Source organism: Aotus nancymaae, unplaced genomic scaffold (genome assembly GCF_030222135.1).
Source record: "Aotus nancymaae isolate 86718 unplaced genomic scaffold, 86718_ANA_hifiasm-v0.15.2.pri h1tg000039l, whole genome shotgun sequence".
NCBI lineage: Eukaryota > Metazoa > Chordata > Mammalia > Primates > Aotidae > Aotus > Aotus nancymaae.
In genome coordinates this window covers 433,527-455,112 of record NW_026988453.1, presented here as the reverse complement: position 1 = coordinate 455,112, position 21,586 = coordinate 433,527, and the positions used below count along the sequence as shown (strand labels likewise).

Below are 21,586 nucleotides of genomic sequence, written 5' to 3'. Positions count from 1 at the left end.
AAAGTTTACACACTACGTGATTCTATTTATATTAACACTCTTGGAATGACAAAATTCTACAAGTGCAGAATAGATGAGTATTTGCCAGAGAAAAGGGATGAGGAGGCAGGGAAGGAGAGAGGTGAAATCCCTGTGATGACAATTGTTCTGTATATGGACTCTGTCAACGTCAATATCCAAGTCTGATACTGAACTGTAGTTTTGCAACATGGTACTATCGGGGAAATTAGGTAGAGTATACATGGGCCTCCCTGCATGCCTTAAAAATGCACATGAGTATACTATTATCATTTAAAAAGTTATTTAAAATGAAATATAGAAAAACACATGCAGACATAAAAAAATGTGGCTGGAGGCTAAACTTAGAATCTGAAGATCTAGGTTCATAACCCCAGGGTACCAGTTCTAGCTCTTATGTCAAATTGGTTACTTGTTTTCAAAATTTATATTCTCTTTATTTTAGGTACACAGAAAGACTATATGTTCCAGTCTTTTCTGCAGTTAAATGTAGTTGTAGGATTAAATTTGACCAATGAAATGTAGGTAAAAGAGATATTCATTACTTGTAGTGGTTGGCCCATAAAACCTGCAGGTGTCCTGCTCCATTTTCTTTTCTTCTTCAATGGCTTGCTGCAGAAGCTCCCAGCAACTTTGGAAGTAACATTTTGAAGCACAGGAAAAACATAGAGGAGCCTGTGACCCTGAGTCACCATTTGTAGGACAATTGATTATGGGAATCCGGTTTTGAAATTCACATGAGTGAAAAATAAACCATTTCATTAAGCCACAGAGATTTGGGGCAGCCAGGATATCTTAACTCATATAGTCATTCCTGGCAGCTCTTCAGAAATCAAGCCAACATTTTTTTTCTGGAACATTCTACTGCCTCGCCTATTTAGATCTGCAGATTCAAGGGGTCACCCATTTCCTTTTATTTGATGAGGCAATATTAGCAATGTCCTCTGACTTTGACAGAATCACCCCTTTATGACCCTAAAACCAATATTTAAAAAACAATTTATAATGCCTTCACCTTATTCCCAGAAAAATATAAAGGAGCTGACAAAAATGCATACACTAGACCAAAAGTTTAGAAACAAATTTTTGAAAAGAGGCAATTGTAAGAAACAGAAACAGGAAATTTAAATATCCCCAGAGGTGAGGTAAATACATAAATATATTCCAGAAAGATCTATATGTTTGCAGACCTCATATTTATTTCTAGCAGCTTACATAATTGGGAAATATGATATATTACAAGATTTATTTCATGCATTTACTCAGTTTAATCATATCAAGATTTATTTGCATGCATTTTTTTAAGCTAGGGTAGGAAGCATGCATGATAGAAGTTGTTCAGGGAAAGCGTCACTCTCTTGATATTGATACCTGAGGGAATTTTTTCCTATACGTTCTCCTTGAAAGGTCAGTGAATAAGGAAATAAACATTTTCTGTATCGACCTTGCAGCAAACTCTGCCACAAATCAAAGATCATTAAACTTCAAAACTGAAACATTGAAAGAGAATACTAAGTGTAAATAGACACCCCTTCTTCTCTTATGTCTCATTTACTTTTCTCAGAAATCCCCAACAATAACTGAAATATTTTCCAGAGGCATCACTTAATCTATTGAGAAAGAAATATAATAGAAATCTAGATTGTAATTGGTTTTCTCAGTGATAGCAATGAAAGTGTGGGTAAATTGTTAGCCATTAATGAATTGAGGACTGTCTCAAAAATTCTGAAAATTTTCAGAACAGGAAGCAGACACATAAAAAACTATTCACTGGAAGACATACATGCAAATTTCCTCTGAGTTTTAGGTAAGAAAGTTGTTGAAAAAAAAAGAGTAATTTAAATTTGATATATGGAATGACTTTAGCTATAAAATCATTGAGGAAGATTACTTGAAACTAGTTCATTTTTCCCAGTGTAAATATTAGTACAATAACTATTTTTGGCAAATTTGAATAACATAAAATTTGACATCATTATCAAATTTGATAGCATAAAAAATTCAACATTTTCTGTGTATAACGTAAAGAACTTGAGATGCACTTCAACTCCCAGAATAACATATAAAAATGTCGCCCCTTTCATATCTCTTTTATCCCTGTTTTTAACATTTCTCTCATGATTTGAGGAATTCTGATCTGTGAAACAAGACACATTTCATGCCCACAAGGGGGACCCTTTGCACCGTAGCAACAGAGTTTGCATAGCACAGGTCTTCCTGCTAATACACCACTTGGTTAAATCCATGGTCTGCCATGAAATGCCAGAAAGTCAAGTCATATCCCGTCTCCTTGGCCTCACCTGTGAATCCAGGCTGACAGATACAAACATAACCTGAGGCTTCATGAGAGCTGAAAGAAGAAGAGAGTCCAACGATGTGTCCATATTTTCTCTCTGAGGACAGCTCCACACATTCCCCATCGGACTGGCAGGGGTTACTACTGCATTCGTTGATGTCGATCTCACACTGGACACCTGTGTATCCTGCAGGATAAAAATCCAGAGAACCTGCTAAGTCGAAGGTGTTGAGTTGTAAAGCATCTGCCTAAAAGGAGGCTGGCATCATAACCACAACATAAATTCTGCAACTCAACAGTGTAATATATTTGTTACATATGACCCTTGGGCCCTTTCTCAACCGTCTGAGGAAGAAACTTAGAGTGAAAGAGTTAAAGAAAAAAAAAAAAAAAAAGAACTAAAAGAACTGAAGAACATGTCAGATCAAGACCCAACAGTTCTTTTTTTTTTTGAGACGGAATTTCGCTCTTATTACCCAGGCTGGAGTGCAATGGTGCGATCTCGGCTCGCCTCAACCTCCGCCTCCTGAGTTCAAGCAATTCTCCTGCCTCAGCCTCCCGAGTAGCTGGGATTACAGGCGCGCACCACCATGCCCAGCTAATTTTTGTATTTTTAGTAGAGACGGGGTTTCACCATGTTGACCAGGATGGTCTCGATCTCTTGACCTTGTGATCCACCCACCTCGGCCTCCGAAAGTGCTGGGATTACAGGCGTGAGCCACCGTGCACGGCCCCAACAATTCTTTAAAGTGACCCTCCCACCCAAAGATCACTCAGAGTCTCTTAAACTTGGATGTCTACTTTTTGAATACTATTATTACATGCTTAAGTTTCTTTAAATACATTAAATAATAGTTTTTACAATAAGATTTTATTAACTGATATTTGTTATGCTACAGTGGCCTTACTAAAGAAAGGCTGAACTATTTTCAATTTTCTTCTCATTCCCAGAGTCGAGACACACATAAGCCAGGTTAGGGAGGAATTTAGAACCGTCATAAATCCCTTTTTGCTTTTCCGGCTCATGTATTATCTCATTCCAATCGTGAACATTCAGAAGGTTCTGATTTATAGTCTTGCCAGTCCTGTCCCCACCACTGAGGCCCTGTGGGGATTTTATTTGCTGCTCTCTTTAACCATGTATATAAATAGACTCCTTCAGTCAAGGCTATATTCAATAGTTTTAACAAGTTTTTCTATAAAACTCTGTACAAAGAAACAATATGATACTGAGTCACATCCCCGGGGTTCTTTCTTATATTATGTCTGTTTGTTAACAATTCCAATCACATCTGGGTATCAGGAAATCTTTTAAGGTAAGCATTTAAGGTGACTGACACTTCTTATAATTATTAATTACTTCTGAAATGAGGACCCCAGTCAATTATAGGAGTACATTCTTGCCATTGTGTTCCGTGGTAGTGGAGTCATGATCTGAAGAAATGGTCTCCTTTCCTTAGATACAGACTAGTTTGTAGTGTTAACTTTTATCTTTGTATACAACAGCAAGATAAATTACAAAGGTATTCGGGATGTTCGATCTAGGCAAAATTACCATCCATGCGTAACCCAGGGCAGAAACCCAGAGGCAGAACTGTCCTAAGCCTGTGCCCTTTTCTCACTGCCCACATGAGTTCCACCTCCTATGTGACTCTCAGGGCTACCCACCCCACACCCTACTTCGACCACTGTTGTCTTAGTTCTAGCAAACAGGCTCATCTCCTCAAACTACAGAAGAACCTTCTCACTAGATTTCCCTGCCTTTAGTTTTATTTTCTTCGCTCATCTGCCACAAAGCCAGGGAGCTCTTCTGAAATTAACAAAGCAGATTTTGTTACTTCTCTGCCCCATAGTTGGCAGGGCTGTGTGATATGTTCAGTTCTGCTCCCCAGTGCCATCTCTCTACCTCCAGCCCTAAACAGTCCAGCATTTTTACAATCACTCACAGTTCCACAATTAGACATGCTCTTTCTTTTCTTCGTTTTTTTTTTTTTTTTTTGAGATGGAGTTTTGCTCTGTCGCCCAGGCTGGAGTGCAGTGGCGTGATCTCGGCTCATTGCAGCCTCGGCCTCCCGGGTTCAAGCGATTGTCTTGCCTCTAGTCTCCTGAGTAGCTGGGACTAGAGGTGTGCACTCCCACACCTGGCTAATTTTTTTTTTTTTTTTTTTTTGTATTTTTAGTAGAGATGGGGTTTCATCATGTTGGCCAGGCTGGTCTCGAACTCCTGACCTCAGCTGACCTGCCTGCTTTGCCCTCACAAAGCGCTGGCATTACATGTGCGACCCACTGCTCCCCACAGGACGTGCTTTTTTCTACGTGTGCCTGCTGTCTTTCTTGTTCCTTTCTTTCTTCTTCGCCTTCCTCTCTTCATTTCTTAAGTAACGGACTACGCGACTTCCTAATTTTTATACTCATTTAACTTTTATTTAGTGCTTACTGTGGTCCAGGATAAGCCAGGAGTTTTATATATGTTACTGGATTTATCTCTGAAACAACTCTATCTTGTGGATATTATAAATGAGGAAACTGAGGATCAGAGCAGTAATTTGTCCAAAGTCACACAGCTAGTGAGTACATTTATGGAACCTGCTCAGTCATCTTTAGCTTATCTAAAACGGTGCCTTTGGTCAAGCTATCCCCGTACTTCTTCTCTATTCATTTTTACAGAATTTATTATAGCCTCTTACTGTACCAAAAATTGTACTATGGATGTTGACCTATGTCTCTCTACTGGAATTTAGCCTCCTTGGAGGAAGGAACCATACCTTTTTGATTCCCAGATCTCTATTGTAATAGCCACTGAAATCCATGTGACTTAAATGACGGAACCCATGAATGAATGAATGGAACATACACTCATTGGGTTTCTTGAGGTAGATGTTCTTAACTGCCTGACTCCATTACAAAGTCCCACCCTCATACATAATTTCCACCTCTTGGTGTAGAACTTGCTACACAGTTGCCCTTTTTTGAGTGCTTAATATGTGCCAGGCTTTATTTTTATAATTTTACTTTTCATAATAATACTACAAGTGAAGTATTTTTATCCCTATTTTCCCAATGGGGAAAAAGATTAAGAGGAAACTCACCCGAGTTCCTTCAGTTAATAAACAGGGAATATATCCTACTCCTAAACCATCCACTCCACCCTCTGCTTCTGGACAGAGGCCTTTCATGAGTGTTGGTTGGTGACAAGAACATGAAACCACATAGTTTGGAAAATTTTCAGTGTTTAAGTCAAGTTGATGACCAAAGGATAGCCAATATTCCTCATTCATTACTTGCAGGTGGGAAGACATACTGTATATAAATTTCCAAGCCATAGCATCCCAAACTTCCTTTTATATTTTCATTTATTTTTCCTATAAATATATTTAACCAAAGATATCAAACATGTCTTAGGCAGTAGGACATCCTTCAAGCAGAAGCTACTGCTGATTAGATTGACTCTAGTCTCCATGTTTCCTTTCCAACCACAGAATTATCATTTCCTTAGACAATAAAATTAGTGGGGAGAGAGAGACAGATGATCAGTAAGCTTATAAAACTAGGCCTTGAGTAATTATGTTTGTCATTTTCCCAGTGAATAAAGCAAGAAGAGAGAGGAGATACTGTATCTTTTATTTTTATCAATAAAATCCTAACAAGAATTAGATTTAAAAAATAGTCATGCATCACTTAAAGACGAACATCTGTTCTGAGAAATAAGTCATTACACAATTTCATCATGGTGTAAACGTTATAAAGTGTGCTTACACAAACCTAGATGTTATAGCTTACTGCAGACCTAGGCTTGGGGTATAGTCTATGGCTGCTAGGCTACAAACCTGTACAGCATTTTACTGTACTGAATACTATAGGCAATTGAAATGCAATGGCATTTGTGTATCTAAACATACTTAAATATACAAAATGTCCAATAAAAATACAGTATGAAAGATTTTTTTAAGTGGTACACCTGTGTAGGGTACTAACATGAATGAAGCTTGCAGGTCTGGAAGTTGCTCTGAGTGTCAGTGAGTAATGAGTGACTATAAAAGCCTAGAATATTATTTGATACTACTGTAGATTTTATAATACTGTATACTGAGGCTACTCTAGGTTTATTAGAAAACTTTCTGTCTTCAATAATAAACTAACCGTAGTGTACTAGAACTTTTTTACTTTATAAATGTTTCAAATGTTTTAACCTTTTGAATCTTTAATGCTTAGCTTAAATCACAAACACATTATACAGCTGTAGAAAGTAATTTCTTTACATCTAATTCTATATGTTTTAGTCTATTTTCAATTTTTTTTACCTTTTAAGCTTTTTATTAAACATCAAGATCCAAACACACACCATAGTGTAGGCTGACATGGAGTCAGGACCATCAATATCACCGTCTTCTACCTTCACATCTTGTCCTGCTGAAATGTCTTCAGCAGCAATAACATGCATGGAGCTGTCATCTCCTAAGATAACAGTGCCTTCTTTTGGAATACTTCCCGAGGGACCACCACTATCCCGTGAGTAGTGAGCAATGCTACAATGTTACGCCAGTTATGACATCACTAGGTAACAGGAATTGTTCACTTCCGTTATAGTCTTACAGGACCACAGTCGTATATGTGGTCTGTCATTGACCAACATGTTGTTATGCAGTGTAAAGCTGTATGTCAGGCAGTCTGTTAACCAAAATTAGCGTCAATATTTACCTATGGCCTGTAACATAACACAAAGGTCACATACTGTTTTCTATGGATTCTTGTATCACCTTTACACTCAAGTCTAATTATCCTCTATATGTAAACTTTAGTTATGGTTTATATATAATTAACTTTTTATTATATTAACAAATATAACTTGTTACATTACAAATGCCTAAGAGAATGCCAGTTCCTGATAATTTAACATCATTTCACGGGTTTCTATATGTTCCTGCCATATCAGAGAGCATCTTGCAAGAAAAGAAAGCATCTTCCAGTGAATTTTTCTCCGTGAAGATCATGCTGAATTTCATCTTTCCATTTATTTTTTTCTCCTCTGTTCCTCTAGAGGGTTATGATCATTGGGCAGCTTGGTAACCTACTTTAGACAATATTTAGTATAGCAGTAAATTTGTGTGAGCACTAAAGAATAAAATTAAACAATAATAGCTAGAATAAATATAGATTTAGAACATTTAACAATAATTTTTAGTTTCATTTGCTATAAGTGATATGTTTCTATTCTAAGCAAAATAAAAAAAATTGGTGGAAGATATTTTGTCACTTACCAGGCCAGCAGTGACAAGTGTAATTGTCAACACTGTCCTCACATGTAGCATTATTGTGACAAGGTTTTGACCAACAAGGAGGCATCAGGGTCTCACAGTGTTTCCCTGTGAATCCACTACCCGTGCAGTTACAGCTATATCTGGGGAGTAAATGAAATTTTCATGTCAACTCTTGGTCATGTTGAAATCAGATATCTTTATACTGTTTCTTCATCTGTCCATCAACCCAAGACCCATGGCATAGTCTTCCTGTCCCAAAAACTTTGGGGAATTATCTATACAGGACTGAATGCATGATGTATTTTCATATTAATGTCTTATTATCTTTTAAAAATTTTAAAGCACAGCTTTATGCAAACCATGACTATTCACTTAAGTTTCTTTATTCATAAATTGAATATAGTACCTATGTTACAAAGTTATTGTGACAATTAAGTATGCATATAAAGAATAAACACAGCATCCCATGTATCCAAATGTACTAAATATGTTGCTACTAAATAGCACTTAATAAAACTGTTAATTTTTTTAAGGTGGTAGAGAATGATTTATACCATCACGACACTCTGTTATACAGAGAGCCCATTAATAAGGTCCCAGATGAGAAAGGAGACGATAAATTATGAAAAACTCAGGAAAAGCCTTCATTAAGTGAATTGTGACTTATGATGTTCTCTTATTTTTAGATTGCAAGAATATTTAAGCCTTGCTATTTCTAATTATTCAGGGATTGAGTGGAATTATCAAATAGTCCCAAAATACAAATCTAATGAAGAAAGTTGTTAATTTTATTAAAAGGGGACTTTTCATTTAGGTGTGGGTCTCCTCAAGGATTTAGTATTGTAAAAAATAGACCTGTACACTCAGCTTAGGCAAAATGAAGGTCTTGGGAAAAGAATACCTATGAATTTATAAAGCAGGTAGAGTCCTCTTCGCTATGGCTTTGTGTTTTTATCACCAAAGCAAATATTATAAGTGACTATAATCTTCATATGTGTTGTTAGAAATCTATTCACGAATCCATTTGTTCAATTAAAAAATACCTACTAAAAGGCCGGGTGTGGTGGCTTATGCCTATAATCCCAGCACTTTAGGAGGCTTAAGTGGGCAGATCACTAGGTTAAGAGATTGAGACTATCCTGGCCAACATGGTAAAACCCCGTCTCTACTAAAAATACAAAAATTAGCTAGGCATGGTGGCATGCACCTGCAGTCCCAGCTTCTTGGGAAGCTTGAGGCAGGAGAAGAGCTTGAACCCAGGAGGCAGAGGTTGCAGTGAGCTGAGACCTTACACCGCTGCACTCCAGCCTGGTGACAGAGTGAGACTCCTTTTCAAAAAACCTACTAAAAATCGAGTATTGGTAAAACATTAGCGACAAGAACGCTGTACTCAAAGGGCTTGGCTGGCTGGCTAGCGGACCTCAGTTCATGGAATTAGAAGCTCCATTTGCATAATTCCTCTGGTCTCTTTTTTTTTTCAGTTCTGATTTTCCCATATATCTCATAGCAAACATTTTAAATTTTGGTGGGAAAATAAAGTTAGGTTGTTTTGAGTTGATCTTATGACTATAATTTCAACATTCAGGCAATAAGAAATAATGGTACGATGAAGAAATTATTCACGGCATATTCATGTGAGGAGAATAAAAGATAGCAAAGTTTCAGCCTTGTTTTGGTTTACATTTCCATCGGAATCAAAACGTGTGTCATTTCGGTCCTGATGCTTTTTGGAAACAGTGAAGTATAGAGGGTGAGCCTCCTTTTCCTCTGGAGGTATTGTGTGGAAACTTCCATTATGGTCTGTCTGTCTTTGTGTTGGCCGGTTACCTGTCTCCAGGAATGTAGATTTACTCCCCTAGAGCATTATTGGGGTACAACTAAAAGTCAAAAACAAGACAAGGAAGGTAATTAAAAGTTATATTTTATATTTTACAAAAGAATGTGAAACACATTGTTCTATTTAAAATTTGAGGGCCGGGTGTAGTGGCTCACGCCTGTAATCCCAACACTTTGGGAGGCCAAGGCAGGTGAATCTCCTACGGTCAGGAGTTTGAGACCTGCCTGGCCAACATGGTGAAACACCATCTCTATTAAAAACGCAAAAATTAGCTGGACATAGTGGCAGTCACCTGTAATCTCAGCTACTCAGGAGGCTGAGGCAGGAGAATTGCTTGAATTTGGAGGTGGAGGTTGCAGTGAACCAAGATCTGGTTCTGCACTCCAGCCTGGGTGACAGAGCAAGACTCCATCTCAAAAAAAAAAAAAAAAAAATCTATTATTTTGTTGCAAATATTTGAAGCATGTGTGCCTTTTATTGCTCTCTGTTTGACTCTGTTCACTTTGAAATTAGATTTGGGATAAATTATGTCTTATTTACTAAATAAAGGAAACCTGGATTCTGGTCCTCTTTTGAAGAGAATTGTGTGAACTTGTGGGTGTCTTCTCACTTCCCTAATCTTTAGACTCCTTATTGTCATATGGAAACATTAATAGGCATCTTGCCTTCCACCGAGCTGTTGAAGGATCAAACAAGATAATTTTAAGTGCTAATCTTGTTAAAAATTGTTAAGCATTTTATAACTCAGTATTGTGGCTTAAATAAGTACTAGAAAGTTCTTCAGTATGTCGTGGCTTAAATAAGTACTAGAAAGTTCTTTTTAAAATGTTTTATATGAGCTTAATTACTGTTACACCGTTTATTATATTCATCATATTGAGATGTAATTTATTCCTGTTTTTTGCCTGAAAGCCAACGACAGACTTCAGTTTGATGCAGAATCACATAGCTATTTCTCACCATTATGCCTTCTCAAAAGTATTCAACCAATTCCCCAAACACATGGAAATAATTCAAGATATAAGTAATTAAGTATCACTGCCCTTTCCAATATGGTTTATATAATATATATATATATAATATATATATTATATATATAATATATATATATAATATATATATTATATATATATAATATATATATTATATATATAATATATATATAATATATATATTATATAATATATATATATATAATATATATATTATATATATATTATATATATAATATATATATTATATATATATTATATATATATTATATATATAATATATATATATATATTTTTTTGAGACGGAGTTTCGCTCTTGTTACCCAGACTGGAGTGCAATGGCGCAATCTCGGCTCACCACAACCTCCGCCTCCTGGGTTCAGGCAATTCTGCTGCCTCAGCCTCCTGAGTAGCTGGGATTACAGGCGCGCACCACCATGCCCAGCTAATTTTTTGTATTTTTAATGGAGACGGGGTTTCACCATATTGACCAGGATGGTCTCGATCTCTTGACCTCGTGATCCACCCGCCTCGGCCTCCCAAAGTGCTGGGATTACAGGCGTGAGCCACTGCGCCCGGCCCTATATAACATTTTTAAAGGATTTATTGTAGTCACCTGATTTATATCCTTGACATATAGATACAAACTTATATACACATATAGAATAATCTCCAGCTTTGTTTTTGCACCTTTTCTATCTACAGCAGGTTTATTTCATGGAATTGAAAAACTGGCTATTTTCCATAGGATAAGCAGTTCTAAACTATTACAAGAATGACTTGTAAAATCTTCCCTCTTGAGACAGATGGTCTCCAAAGGATATCTTTTTTAGTGAAATCTGAATGTTTTCATCTGTGGATGTATAAAGTTACCCCCAGATTTTAAGCCGAGAATGTGAGAGCTCCAAATTCACCAGAGTGGTAAAATAGTTCTTGGTCAGGGAGTTCTAAGCCAATCACCCAAGGCCAGAGAAAACGTACCTGTTTTCCCCGTCCACACACAGCCCTCCATGGAGACACGGCTGACTGGCACACTCATCAATGTTGAGTTCACAGTGATCCCCTAGGAATCCAGGGGCACAGTCGCAGAAATAAGCCCCCAGAGCATCCCGACAACTTGCACCATTTAAACAAGGCTGGGACCAACATTCGTCAATTTCCAATTCACAGTTTACACCTTTTAAAAAAATCAGCACAGAAAAAACAGAAAAAGTTTTAGTAAAGTGTTCATATTTTAGCAATTTGACAATGCTTTGTTTACTAGAGTACTTGTCAAATGTTCTGTTACCCAAAATAATTTTCCCCCTGAATTGTAATTGATACTAACTTTTGGTGTGTGTGTGGGAAGTTGCACAAGGCAGAGCAGCTGTTACAAAGAATTATTGCATGCGACAGCTTGTGGTGTTTCGTCCGTGAAAACAAATAAGACATTTTTAGAACAAAGTTTATTGTTAACTGCACTTTTGTTGGAAGCCTAAAAGTGGCTGTTTGGTGTTTTTCCATTATTTTTAACACTTAATTGAGTAAAGTAGCAGAGAGAATAGTGAGTGAGAGCTCAGACTTCAAAGCCAGACAGCTGGGTCGGGATCTTGGCACAGCCACTTACTCGCTCTATGACCTTGGGCAAGCTTCTCAACCTTTCCATGTTTCAGCTTCCTCACATGAAAAATGACAATAGTTGCAATTACCTCAGGGGACCCTTATTATAATTAAATGTGTTCAAAAGTACTTATAACAGTACCTGATACATACTAAATATTTGCTAGAGAAGAAACACTTTTTTTCCAACAAAAAATTTATTGTACATGTATGATGTGCAGTTATTGATCTAAGGGCTTATTTTATATGAATATTTTTATCTTAATTTTTCTTTTTGTAAAATACTACTTTTAAATACAAAAACTTGTGACAATATAATTAATGGCATCATTAGAAGCTATTAACAGTTCATTTTAAGGTAATGTTACATGAAAAAAACTTATTTCTCCCCCCAAAATTAGTAGGTTAAGTATTATGTGCTAAGCAAAAGAAGTTTATGATTTATACAAGTTGCAGTAATATTGAAATAATAAACTATTTTATTGAATGTCAAAATAGTATTTTATATACAATAATCACATTTGCATATGTTTTAAAAGACACAAAAGGAGGAATATTTATACTTACCCATCTTTATTTCTGTGTTTCTAACCCCAAATAATAAATTATATATTAAAATGATATTGAAAGATTTTCAAATAACTCAGAAGTCAGTAGTTTGATTGATTTGTGCCGATTTTCCTTGACAGAAAATGCAGGAGGATAGTCTAACACCATCGATTATTTACAACTGCTACTAGATTCTACAAATACCCAACATAAAAGAGAAGCCAGCATATTAAATTTGGTTGTTTTTTGAACAAATTAAACATTAAACTTATGTCTGTAAAAATGGAAAGTTTTGCAATAGTACTTGTTTCTAGATAAATGACTTTTTCTCTGGCGTGGCTATTTCTTACCCAGTCTGTGAATGAGATTTTCCATAGTTGTTTTATTTGGCATAACCAAGGTCAAATAAAAGATCATGGAATTGGCCAGTGGAAGACCTGGGTTCTCATTCTAGTTTTTCTTTTGTAACATTCTTTTCAGCAATGTTTAATGTTTTAATCTCTCCTATATAAAATGAAACAATTATATATATATATATATATCTTTCTATTTTTCAAGAGTGTATGAAAGACAAAAATAAACTCTTAAAACTTTTTTTCATATAACTATCTTCAACAGATATAGCTACTAAAACTATAATGTGTTAGTACTCAGTAATTATGAGATGCAAAATTACTACCCCTAAAATGACACTGTTTTATCATGACTTTATGTAGAGTGAAGTATGCTCATTCAGGAATGTTTGGTCAATGTGGATTTTCATACAGCTCTTCGTTTGGAGGAAACTGGCACTTTTTGAATACCTATCACACAGATGGGCATGACAAGGTAATTGCACTTGCATTCCTCTACTTAGTTTCTTATATTTATACGTATAGTAAAAGAGAGATTCAAAGAGCTTCACTGACTTGCTTGTGTCACACAGCTAGCAAATGTCAGTGTTTCAGCAATTCTGTCTCCTTCTAGTCCAGTTCTTGTCAATTCACTTTTTTGTGGTGCCCTTCCCTATATCACATTGGATTATGTCCTTTGATATTTTACCTATCTGTATTTTCTGTGAAGTATTAACATATAAAGCTAAACTGGTGGTTTAAAACTTGTTTTTGCCTTTCTAAATTTTATCTTTCATAATTAAAATAAAATCCATAAATTCATTTTAATCCATAAATTAATTTATAAATCCATAAATTCATTTTATATATGTATTTTATATATTATATATATGCATTATGTATATGCATTTTATATATTACTTCCTAATGCATAAGAAATACATTTTAAATATTGCAGCTCCATTTATATGTTATAGCTCAAATACCTTGACTTTAATGTGGTCCTAATGCATATATAAGAATGTGAATCAATAGTTTAACTGCAATTGCAATTCAAACAACTATTTACTTTTGGAGTAACTTATTTGGTTATTCTTTCCATTGCTCACCAACATGATTCTTATTGTAGTTTATCACTGTTACAGAAATAGACAAAAGTGATTTGGTCTATGTCTGCATTATGCCAAAATAGCCAGATAACAAGTGATAAAAGTCCAGACTGTCATTCAGATATTTTTGCATTTACAGATACTTGGCCTCACAAATAAGACATCTGGATAACTGAATACAGTTTTTCATTTTTATTTGGATGTTTGCTGCCAAGTGCTTACAGCCATTAAGTATACACAATTAATCAACTTTCCAAAAAGTCCCTGAACTGTGTGGTCCCTTAAATTTAGAAGCATTCATTGTATGACTGGTGTAATTAAGCATGACACTATGTCATTATAACCCTATATAGCAATAGAAATTGGATGTAGTTACAGTGGGTATCACTTCTGTGGCTGATTCTCTAAGAAATGGAAACATTTTACTGTGAGATTCTATCACAAAAATTCATCCATACATCAACATTCTGTTGGAATTGGTTAATAGTTAAGTATGGAAAAAAAGAAAATAGAAAGGGTAGTGGCAAAAACTTACAGGATGAGGAGAACTTTCATCCCCCCCAAAAAAATGTATAGGACAGTATTAAAGATATTCGTCTGACCTCAGGAACTTTGGTGACTCATTATTACTAAGACTGCAGTAATATCTGCAGTGACATCTATACATAAATATAGGTGACTGTATTAGGGTCCTCTAGACGGAGAGAACTAATAGGATATATGGTATACATGAAAGGAAGTTTATTAAGGAGAATTGATACACATGATCACAAAGTGAAGTCCCGCAATAGGCTATCTGCAAGTTGAGGAACAAAGAAGTCAGTAGTGGTTCAGTCTGAGTCCAAAAGCCTCAAAAATGGGAAAGCCAACAGTCCATGGGTGAAGGCTCGAGAGCCCCCAGGAACCACTGGTGTAAGTCCAAGAGTCCAAAACCTGAAGAACTTGGAGTCTGATGTTTGAGGGAAGGAACCATCCAGCATGGGAGAAAGATGAAGACCTGAAGACTCAGCAAGTCAGTTTCCTCTACCTTCCTCTGCCTGCTTTTTATAGTTGGGCTGGCAGCTGACTGGATGGTGCCCACCCACACTGTAGGTGGGTCTTCCTGAGGGTGGGTCTTACTCTCCTAGTCCACTGACTCCAATGTTAATCTCTCTGGCAGCATCCAGAAACACACAGATATGCCCAGAAACAATATTTTGCATCTTTCAATCTGATCAAGTTGACACTTGATATTAACCATCACAGTTACCTAAGATATCAGATTGCTAATTCCTGACAGTCAGGGATAGTTCCACTTTGAACTACCCAATTTTCACTAACTGAAAAGTTTAGAAATTTTCTGGCAACCAAATATTTCTAGAATTATAATTTCAAAGAAGGATTGAAATTACATGCCTTTCTCTAAAGTACTAAGTAAAAAGTGAAATTAGAAGAGGTTTCCAAATTCACTGGTTTTGATAGAGAAAGAATATCTGTGACGAATAATCTAAGAGTGCTCATTTTCTTTTTATAGAACAGATAATCAATTTAAGGTAAAAAGCTATCCCATTTCATATTCGTTTTCTTGACAATGCGCTTTCTGGATTCCAGGAAAAGGCTTCTTAGCTCACTTCTTTCTTCCCTTTCCACTTCCTCCTTTCTCCTTTACTCTTTTCTTTTCCTTTCTTCCTTATAAAATCATTCTCCTTTTCCTCCTTTTATTTACAGCAAGGTTGTATTAACTGATATGAGGAGAGCCCCGCTTGGTGAAAATCTTCACCTTACATCCCTTAGGTATGAGAAGGACCGGGGCCATTCTTGCCTTATTTCCTATTCCCCATTGTAACCTAGGCATCTGTTCAAAAGATACCATGGGGAGAAACTGTCAGTTTGAACTCAAGAAAAGTGACACTAGAGTATGACCTTTAAGTGCAAGAAGCATCAGTTCAAGTATCCTGGATTATCTTATTATCAACTCAGCGTGGTTATCATTCCTTCCTAAGAAGACATCCTTTGAAGGAGGAGATGCCAGGTAGTATATTTTCTCAAATCTCCTTCTCTAGATGGCTCATGATTTGAGTTGCCAAAGAGAGGGATTCCACGTTTGGAAGGCAGGAGAGAAGCTATGATTCTGTAGAAATTGTTCTGACCAGTCTCACACACAGGCAGATGTGATTCATGGCGGCTTCCTAAGGTATTTAGAGAACCACTGATTTTACTGCTGTAAGATGGGATAGTTGAACATTCTTAGAGATTCTTCAGAATTACAGCACCTTTATAGGAGCCTTTTAAAAACTCCTACTTTGGTGTTTTGAGCTAAGACCTTTGCTGGCAGCTTCTTTGATTTTCCCTTCCTCATCTATTCCAAACATGTCCAAGCAGAGCTAGCTTCATGGGTTTTATGAGCATGCTACCTTTGCAGTCATTCAGTGCCCTGAGCTTAGAAGGAGCTTGCACTCATTTGCCTGATCTTCCTCTCAGTTCTGGAGGCAACAAGACAACATCAAGATGTCATTAGGATTGGTTCCTTCTGAGGGTGGTGAGGAAGAATCTGTTCCATGTATCTACCCTAGTTTTCTGGTGGTTTTCTAGCAAACTTTGGTATTCCTTGCCTTGTGGAAGCATCTCCCCTGATGTCTGCCTTCATCTTCATATGTCATTCCCCTAGTATATGTGTCTGTGTTCAAATTTCCCCTTTTCCATAAGGACATTAGTTATATTGGATTAGGGGCCCGACCTACTCCAGTATGACTTTCTCTTAAGTAATTACATTTGCAATAGCCCTGTTTCGAGGAAAAGTGGAAATAACATAAATTTTTTAGATAGACCATCCAGGACTGAGCTCTTCTCTGTCACTAATAACACTGAGGTTGGATACAGTAAATGCTACATCAATGGTAGGCATTACCTACAGTGTGTTGTTATTTCCTGCATTCTTTCCTTAATTCTTTAGCATAGTAGAATAAAAAATGTTTGAAAAGTGATTGGAAGCAAAGACAACTCTAAAAGAGAATTTAGAATAGCCTTAAATTCACTTATTGGGCCGGGCGCGGTGGCTCACGCCTGTAATCCCAGCACTTTGGGAGGCCGAGGCTGGTGGATCACGAGGTCAAGAGATCGAGACCATCCTGGTCAACATGGCGAAACCCTGTCTCTACTAAAAATACAAAAAATTAGCTGGGCATGGTGGCACGTGCCTGTAATCCCAGCTACTCAGGAGGCTGAGGCAGGAGAATTGCCTGAACCCAGGAGGCGGAGGTTGTGGTGAGCCGAGATCGCGCCATTGTACTCCAGCCTGGGTAACAAGAGTGAAACTCTGTCTCAAAAAAAAAAAAAAAAAAAAAAAAAAAAATTCACTTATCAATAAATACAAATGACATTACTGGGCGTATAAAATCTAAAGACGGGAAAAATTTTGGAGCAGCCAGTATGTTAAATATGATTTTTAAACAATCAACAATTAATGTAGAAAAAGCAGCAGAGCAATAGTAAATATATAGCTAAAATTAGGTAATAAATATTGAAGTGGATTAATAGCCTTACAGCTAGAGGACAAGAAGGTAGAAAATGGAGATTTCCAGTACTGGAAAGTTGAAGGTCAAAAACTAGAAGGTTTAGAGAGCAATGACAGACACATCCCAGATGCTTCCCATGAAGTCCGTGATTGTTGGGGATACATCAAGATAGAGAAGGAGCGAGACAGAGTGTGGACATGGAGAGGCCAGGCAACTGAGGTCCTGCTAAAAGTTCAGTGGAAGCAAGGAAATGAGGAGCCTCAGGATGCGGTGATAATCTTGGCTGTAAAGCAGGTTTGAATGACACTAGGGTCTAACTTGAAAATGGATCCTTGCAGGGCTGTAGTGGAATAGAGAAGAAGGTGATTGAGAATAAGAAGCTCACAAAATTCCCAAAGCATGGCCCATACGGTTCCATAATGGCTTCTAACTGCATTTGAGTAAAGTGAAAATTTATTTTAACCTTTTTAATATTTTGTTTTATTTCCCACTAAAATCTTGTCATCACTCTATATGCTAGTTGTATGTCATACCAGACTGTTTGCTTGTCTTCAAACCTACCATATACCTCGACCACTCCAAATTGTCGTACACATTGATCTCTGTCCGGAATGCTTTTTCCCGCTTGTCACCCAGTGAAGTCATCCTTTTAAAGCTTATGTTAAACATTCCACCAGTGGTCTCATAGGAACAGTGGTTTCAGCAAGAAACCCAACCTTCCCACTTGGCCTTGAGCATCATGGAGATAAGAACTCTTTAAAAAGCTTGTGTGGAAAGTAATCTCATTGAATAAATGCCAAGTTTCAGCAAAAGCCATGGGATTAAAGGTGCATTGGGAAAAATGAAAATGTTTGGTTTATCTATTTGTAGTTGCAAAGAGACTACAGGTAGAGAAGCAGGTGATCATTCTAACAGAAGTCAGAAAGAAGATTTTTCCCTGTGACATTTTCACATAAGCCAATGTAGTACATTAGCAATCTGTATCTTCAGACCAGATCACACTTATTATTATAGTTATTGCTTTTTGAGATGGAATCTCACTCATCTCACTCTGTCACCAGTGGGGCTATCTTGGCTCACTGCAACCTCCACCTCCCAGGTTCAAGTGATTCTCATGCCTCAGCCTCCTGAGTAGCTGGGACTACAGGCACATGCCACCATGCCTGGCTAATTTTTGTGTTTTTAGTAGAGACAGGGTTTCGCCATGTTGGTCAGGCTGGTCTTGAACTCCTGACCTCAAGTGATTTGCCTGCTCCGGCCTCCCAAAGTGCTGGAATTATAGGTGTGAGCCACTGCATCTGGCCCAGATCATCCTTCTGATACTATCTGTAGAATATCTTCTTCAGTATTCTCACAGGTGTTGATAGCGTTTGGCTGTGTTCCACACAAATCTCATCTTGGATTTCCATGTGTTGTGGGAGGAACCCAGTGGGAGGTAATTGAATCATGTGGGCAAGTCTTTCCTGTGGTGTTCTTGTAATAGTGAATAAGTCTCACAAGACCTGATGGTTTTGTAAAAGAGAGGTTTCTTACACAAGCTCACTCTTCGCTTGCTGCCATCCATGTAAGACGGGACTTGCTCCTCCTTACCTTCTGCCATGATTGTGAGACCTCCCCAACCATGTGGAATTGTGAATTAATTAAACCTTTTTCCTGTATAAATCACTCAGTCTTGGGTATGTCTTTATTAGCAGAATGAAAATGGATGAATACAGGCATCACTCCACAATTCCAAATACGCGATAACCTTCCTCTCCCCACCTGTGCTGATCTGCTCCACCCTCATGCCTGCCAAAACTCTCCTCTCAGTGAATGGTATTATCATCCAGGTCATCCAAGCCATAGTTCTAGGAGTTATCATCTTATTTGCTACTATTCCCCGTATCCTAGTTAGTCATCAAATCTCATCATTTCCCTCTTAGATATGGATCTAAGGTGCCACCTTTATTGCTGTGACCTTAATTCAACCCACATCATCTCTCATCTGCTCTCACTTCTACTGACTTCTCTTTTCACAATCACTCTCTACATTTCTATAGAAATGTGATCACTATAAGGTACAAATATGATTATACCATTGTCTGCTTAAATTTTTGACAGCATTCCCCTCTCTATCTGCTTGTTTCTGAAATAAAGCACAATTGCCTTGTAATGCAGTGGAAGCTTCTAAACGATGCGGATTCTACTGGTGCCACCCACAGCGGTGTCCTCAAAGCTCCACTGTCTCTCGTGACTCTAGTCTGCACACAGGAGTTCCCCTTACTTGTAATGCCCCAATCCTCACTCCCTACTCCCACAGGCCAGCTCCAATTAGTTCCCAAATATCCAGTTTGTACATCACATGATTCTGGAAACTACACTTATTCACTTACATTTGCCTCTAATGGTGCACCACTGTGCTCTCAAAATTCCCCTTAATATAAATGTCTATATATATTGTCCTCAATTGCTTATTTTTCTATTTTATCTACAAAATTGTGAGCTCCTTGAGGTCAAAGTCTTTGTCCTTTAACACCAATATCTGTGGCACTTAACACATATTATTCAATATAGAAAATGCTCAATAAATGTTGAATGCATGAATAATCAAGTCACAGCTATGGAATAATCTCTCCAGGAAGGCAAATTGTACACCACAACAGAGTTTCTCAGTGTTTATACAAGGCTGCGCCATAAATCGAAGGCCCAAAATTCAAATGTGTGGCTTTGGCAAATGGTTTCAGAATGATTGTTCCCCAAACTTCTGATCAGTATTTAGAGACTTTGCACTCCAGCTGGCATCTTTCGGCATTCAGAGATTCATGTTAACATTCTATGCCACAAGATAATGCACATTATATGCTATCAGAATGGAACAGATCTTGACTCTGACGCTGTCCTCATCATTCTTTACAGCGGGCAGGGAGCACACCATGCAGCAGCAAAGCGTTGATAAACCATTCTGAATGCCTTTCTCATTATCTGCAGAGCCCACTCTTTGGAAACAATTGTAGTCTGGCTTCAGACCATCGTCTTAAATTTCAGATTACATTCAATGTATTTGATGCTTAACAGGCCTCTATGCATAATATTATTCTTTCAAATAAGAATTATGTATGCTATTTTGGGGCTCTTTACGTATATCATGCACAACAGTTATCAGTGCAAGTTGGTGACACAAGTGTCAGAGCAATGAGGAACTGTAGCATTCAGTTTCATTATAGTGATAGATTTATAGTAGGTTCTCCTCCTAGATATTATAGTCATAATCTGTTCAACATCCCAAAGCAATAAGGAGAGGCTGGATGATGTCCTGCTCTGATTAATAACATCAAATAAGCATAACAATGTTTAGCAAGATGTTATAAGAGATTGAGGGTGGATAATTATTATTTTCAGTGAGAACATCTTTGGAGTTTCAGCCAATAAGATTTCTGGTTTGTGAATTTAGACACACCTTTCCTAAGGATGCTGAAAATAACAAAATGCTCTTTTGGAATCAGTCACTTAAAGCAGAATTCTATCTCTGAAGGACTGTCGAATTTTGTCAATTTAAGATTCCTTTTTTTCTCTCTCACATTTTCAACTTCTTTAGAACCGAGATTCAATTTACAATCAGCAATGTCTTAGTCTCATGTTACAACTTAACCGAATAATTTTTTCTTTCTTAATGATATCTGAAATGTATGTAAGACTGATAATGTATTAAATCAATAGAAAATTTGTCCTAATAAAGGTTATTAACACTCTATTATATTATTATTTGATTTAACTAGTTTGTTATACTTTATTGTTTTGTTATTACAACTATTATACTCTTTTTGTTTCTACAAGTTTTGCTTTACTGCTAGACAAAACTGTAATAACCTGTGGTTTTCATATTAAGCTTTTTTTTTCAGGTTTTCTTAATCCTTGTCATACTGTGTCTTTTGGTACCTTTTTACCATCAGTGAAAGTTTAAGAATGTTCTTGACACTGTTTCAAACCCATCTTCCCAGAATATCATGGAGGCTGAAACTAGCTCTAGGAAGAGAAAGAAGGTCTTCTCTTTGTCAGCCCTAAAAGTGGAGCACTGGGAGAGAATTTCCTTGTATCTAACCATTACGGTTGTCTGTTTGGAGGA

At 37.1% G+C, this 21,586-nt stretch overlaps 1 protein-coding gene across 1 annotated transcript in view; it reads right to left on the bottom strand.

Moving 5' to 3' along the window:
* CRB1 (crumbs cell polarity complex component 1) overlaps positions 1-21,586 on the bottom strand; it is a 219,534-nt gene that overhangs the window by 120,576 nt on the left and 77,372 nt on the right. The window contains exons 3-5 of the mRNA XM_012459588.2: positions 11,383-11,578; positions 7,573-7,712; positions 2,319-2,501 (exon numbers count right to left, since the gene is read on the bottom strand). Coding sequence (XP_012315011.2) covers positions 2,319-2,501; positions 7,573-7,712; positions 11,383-11,578 — 519 coding nt within the window. The remainder of the gene's footprint in view (positions 1-2,318; positions 2,502-7,572; positions 7,713-11,382; positions 11,579-21,586) is intronic.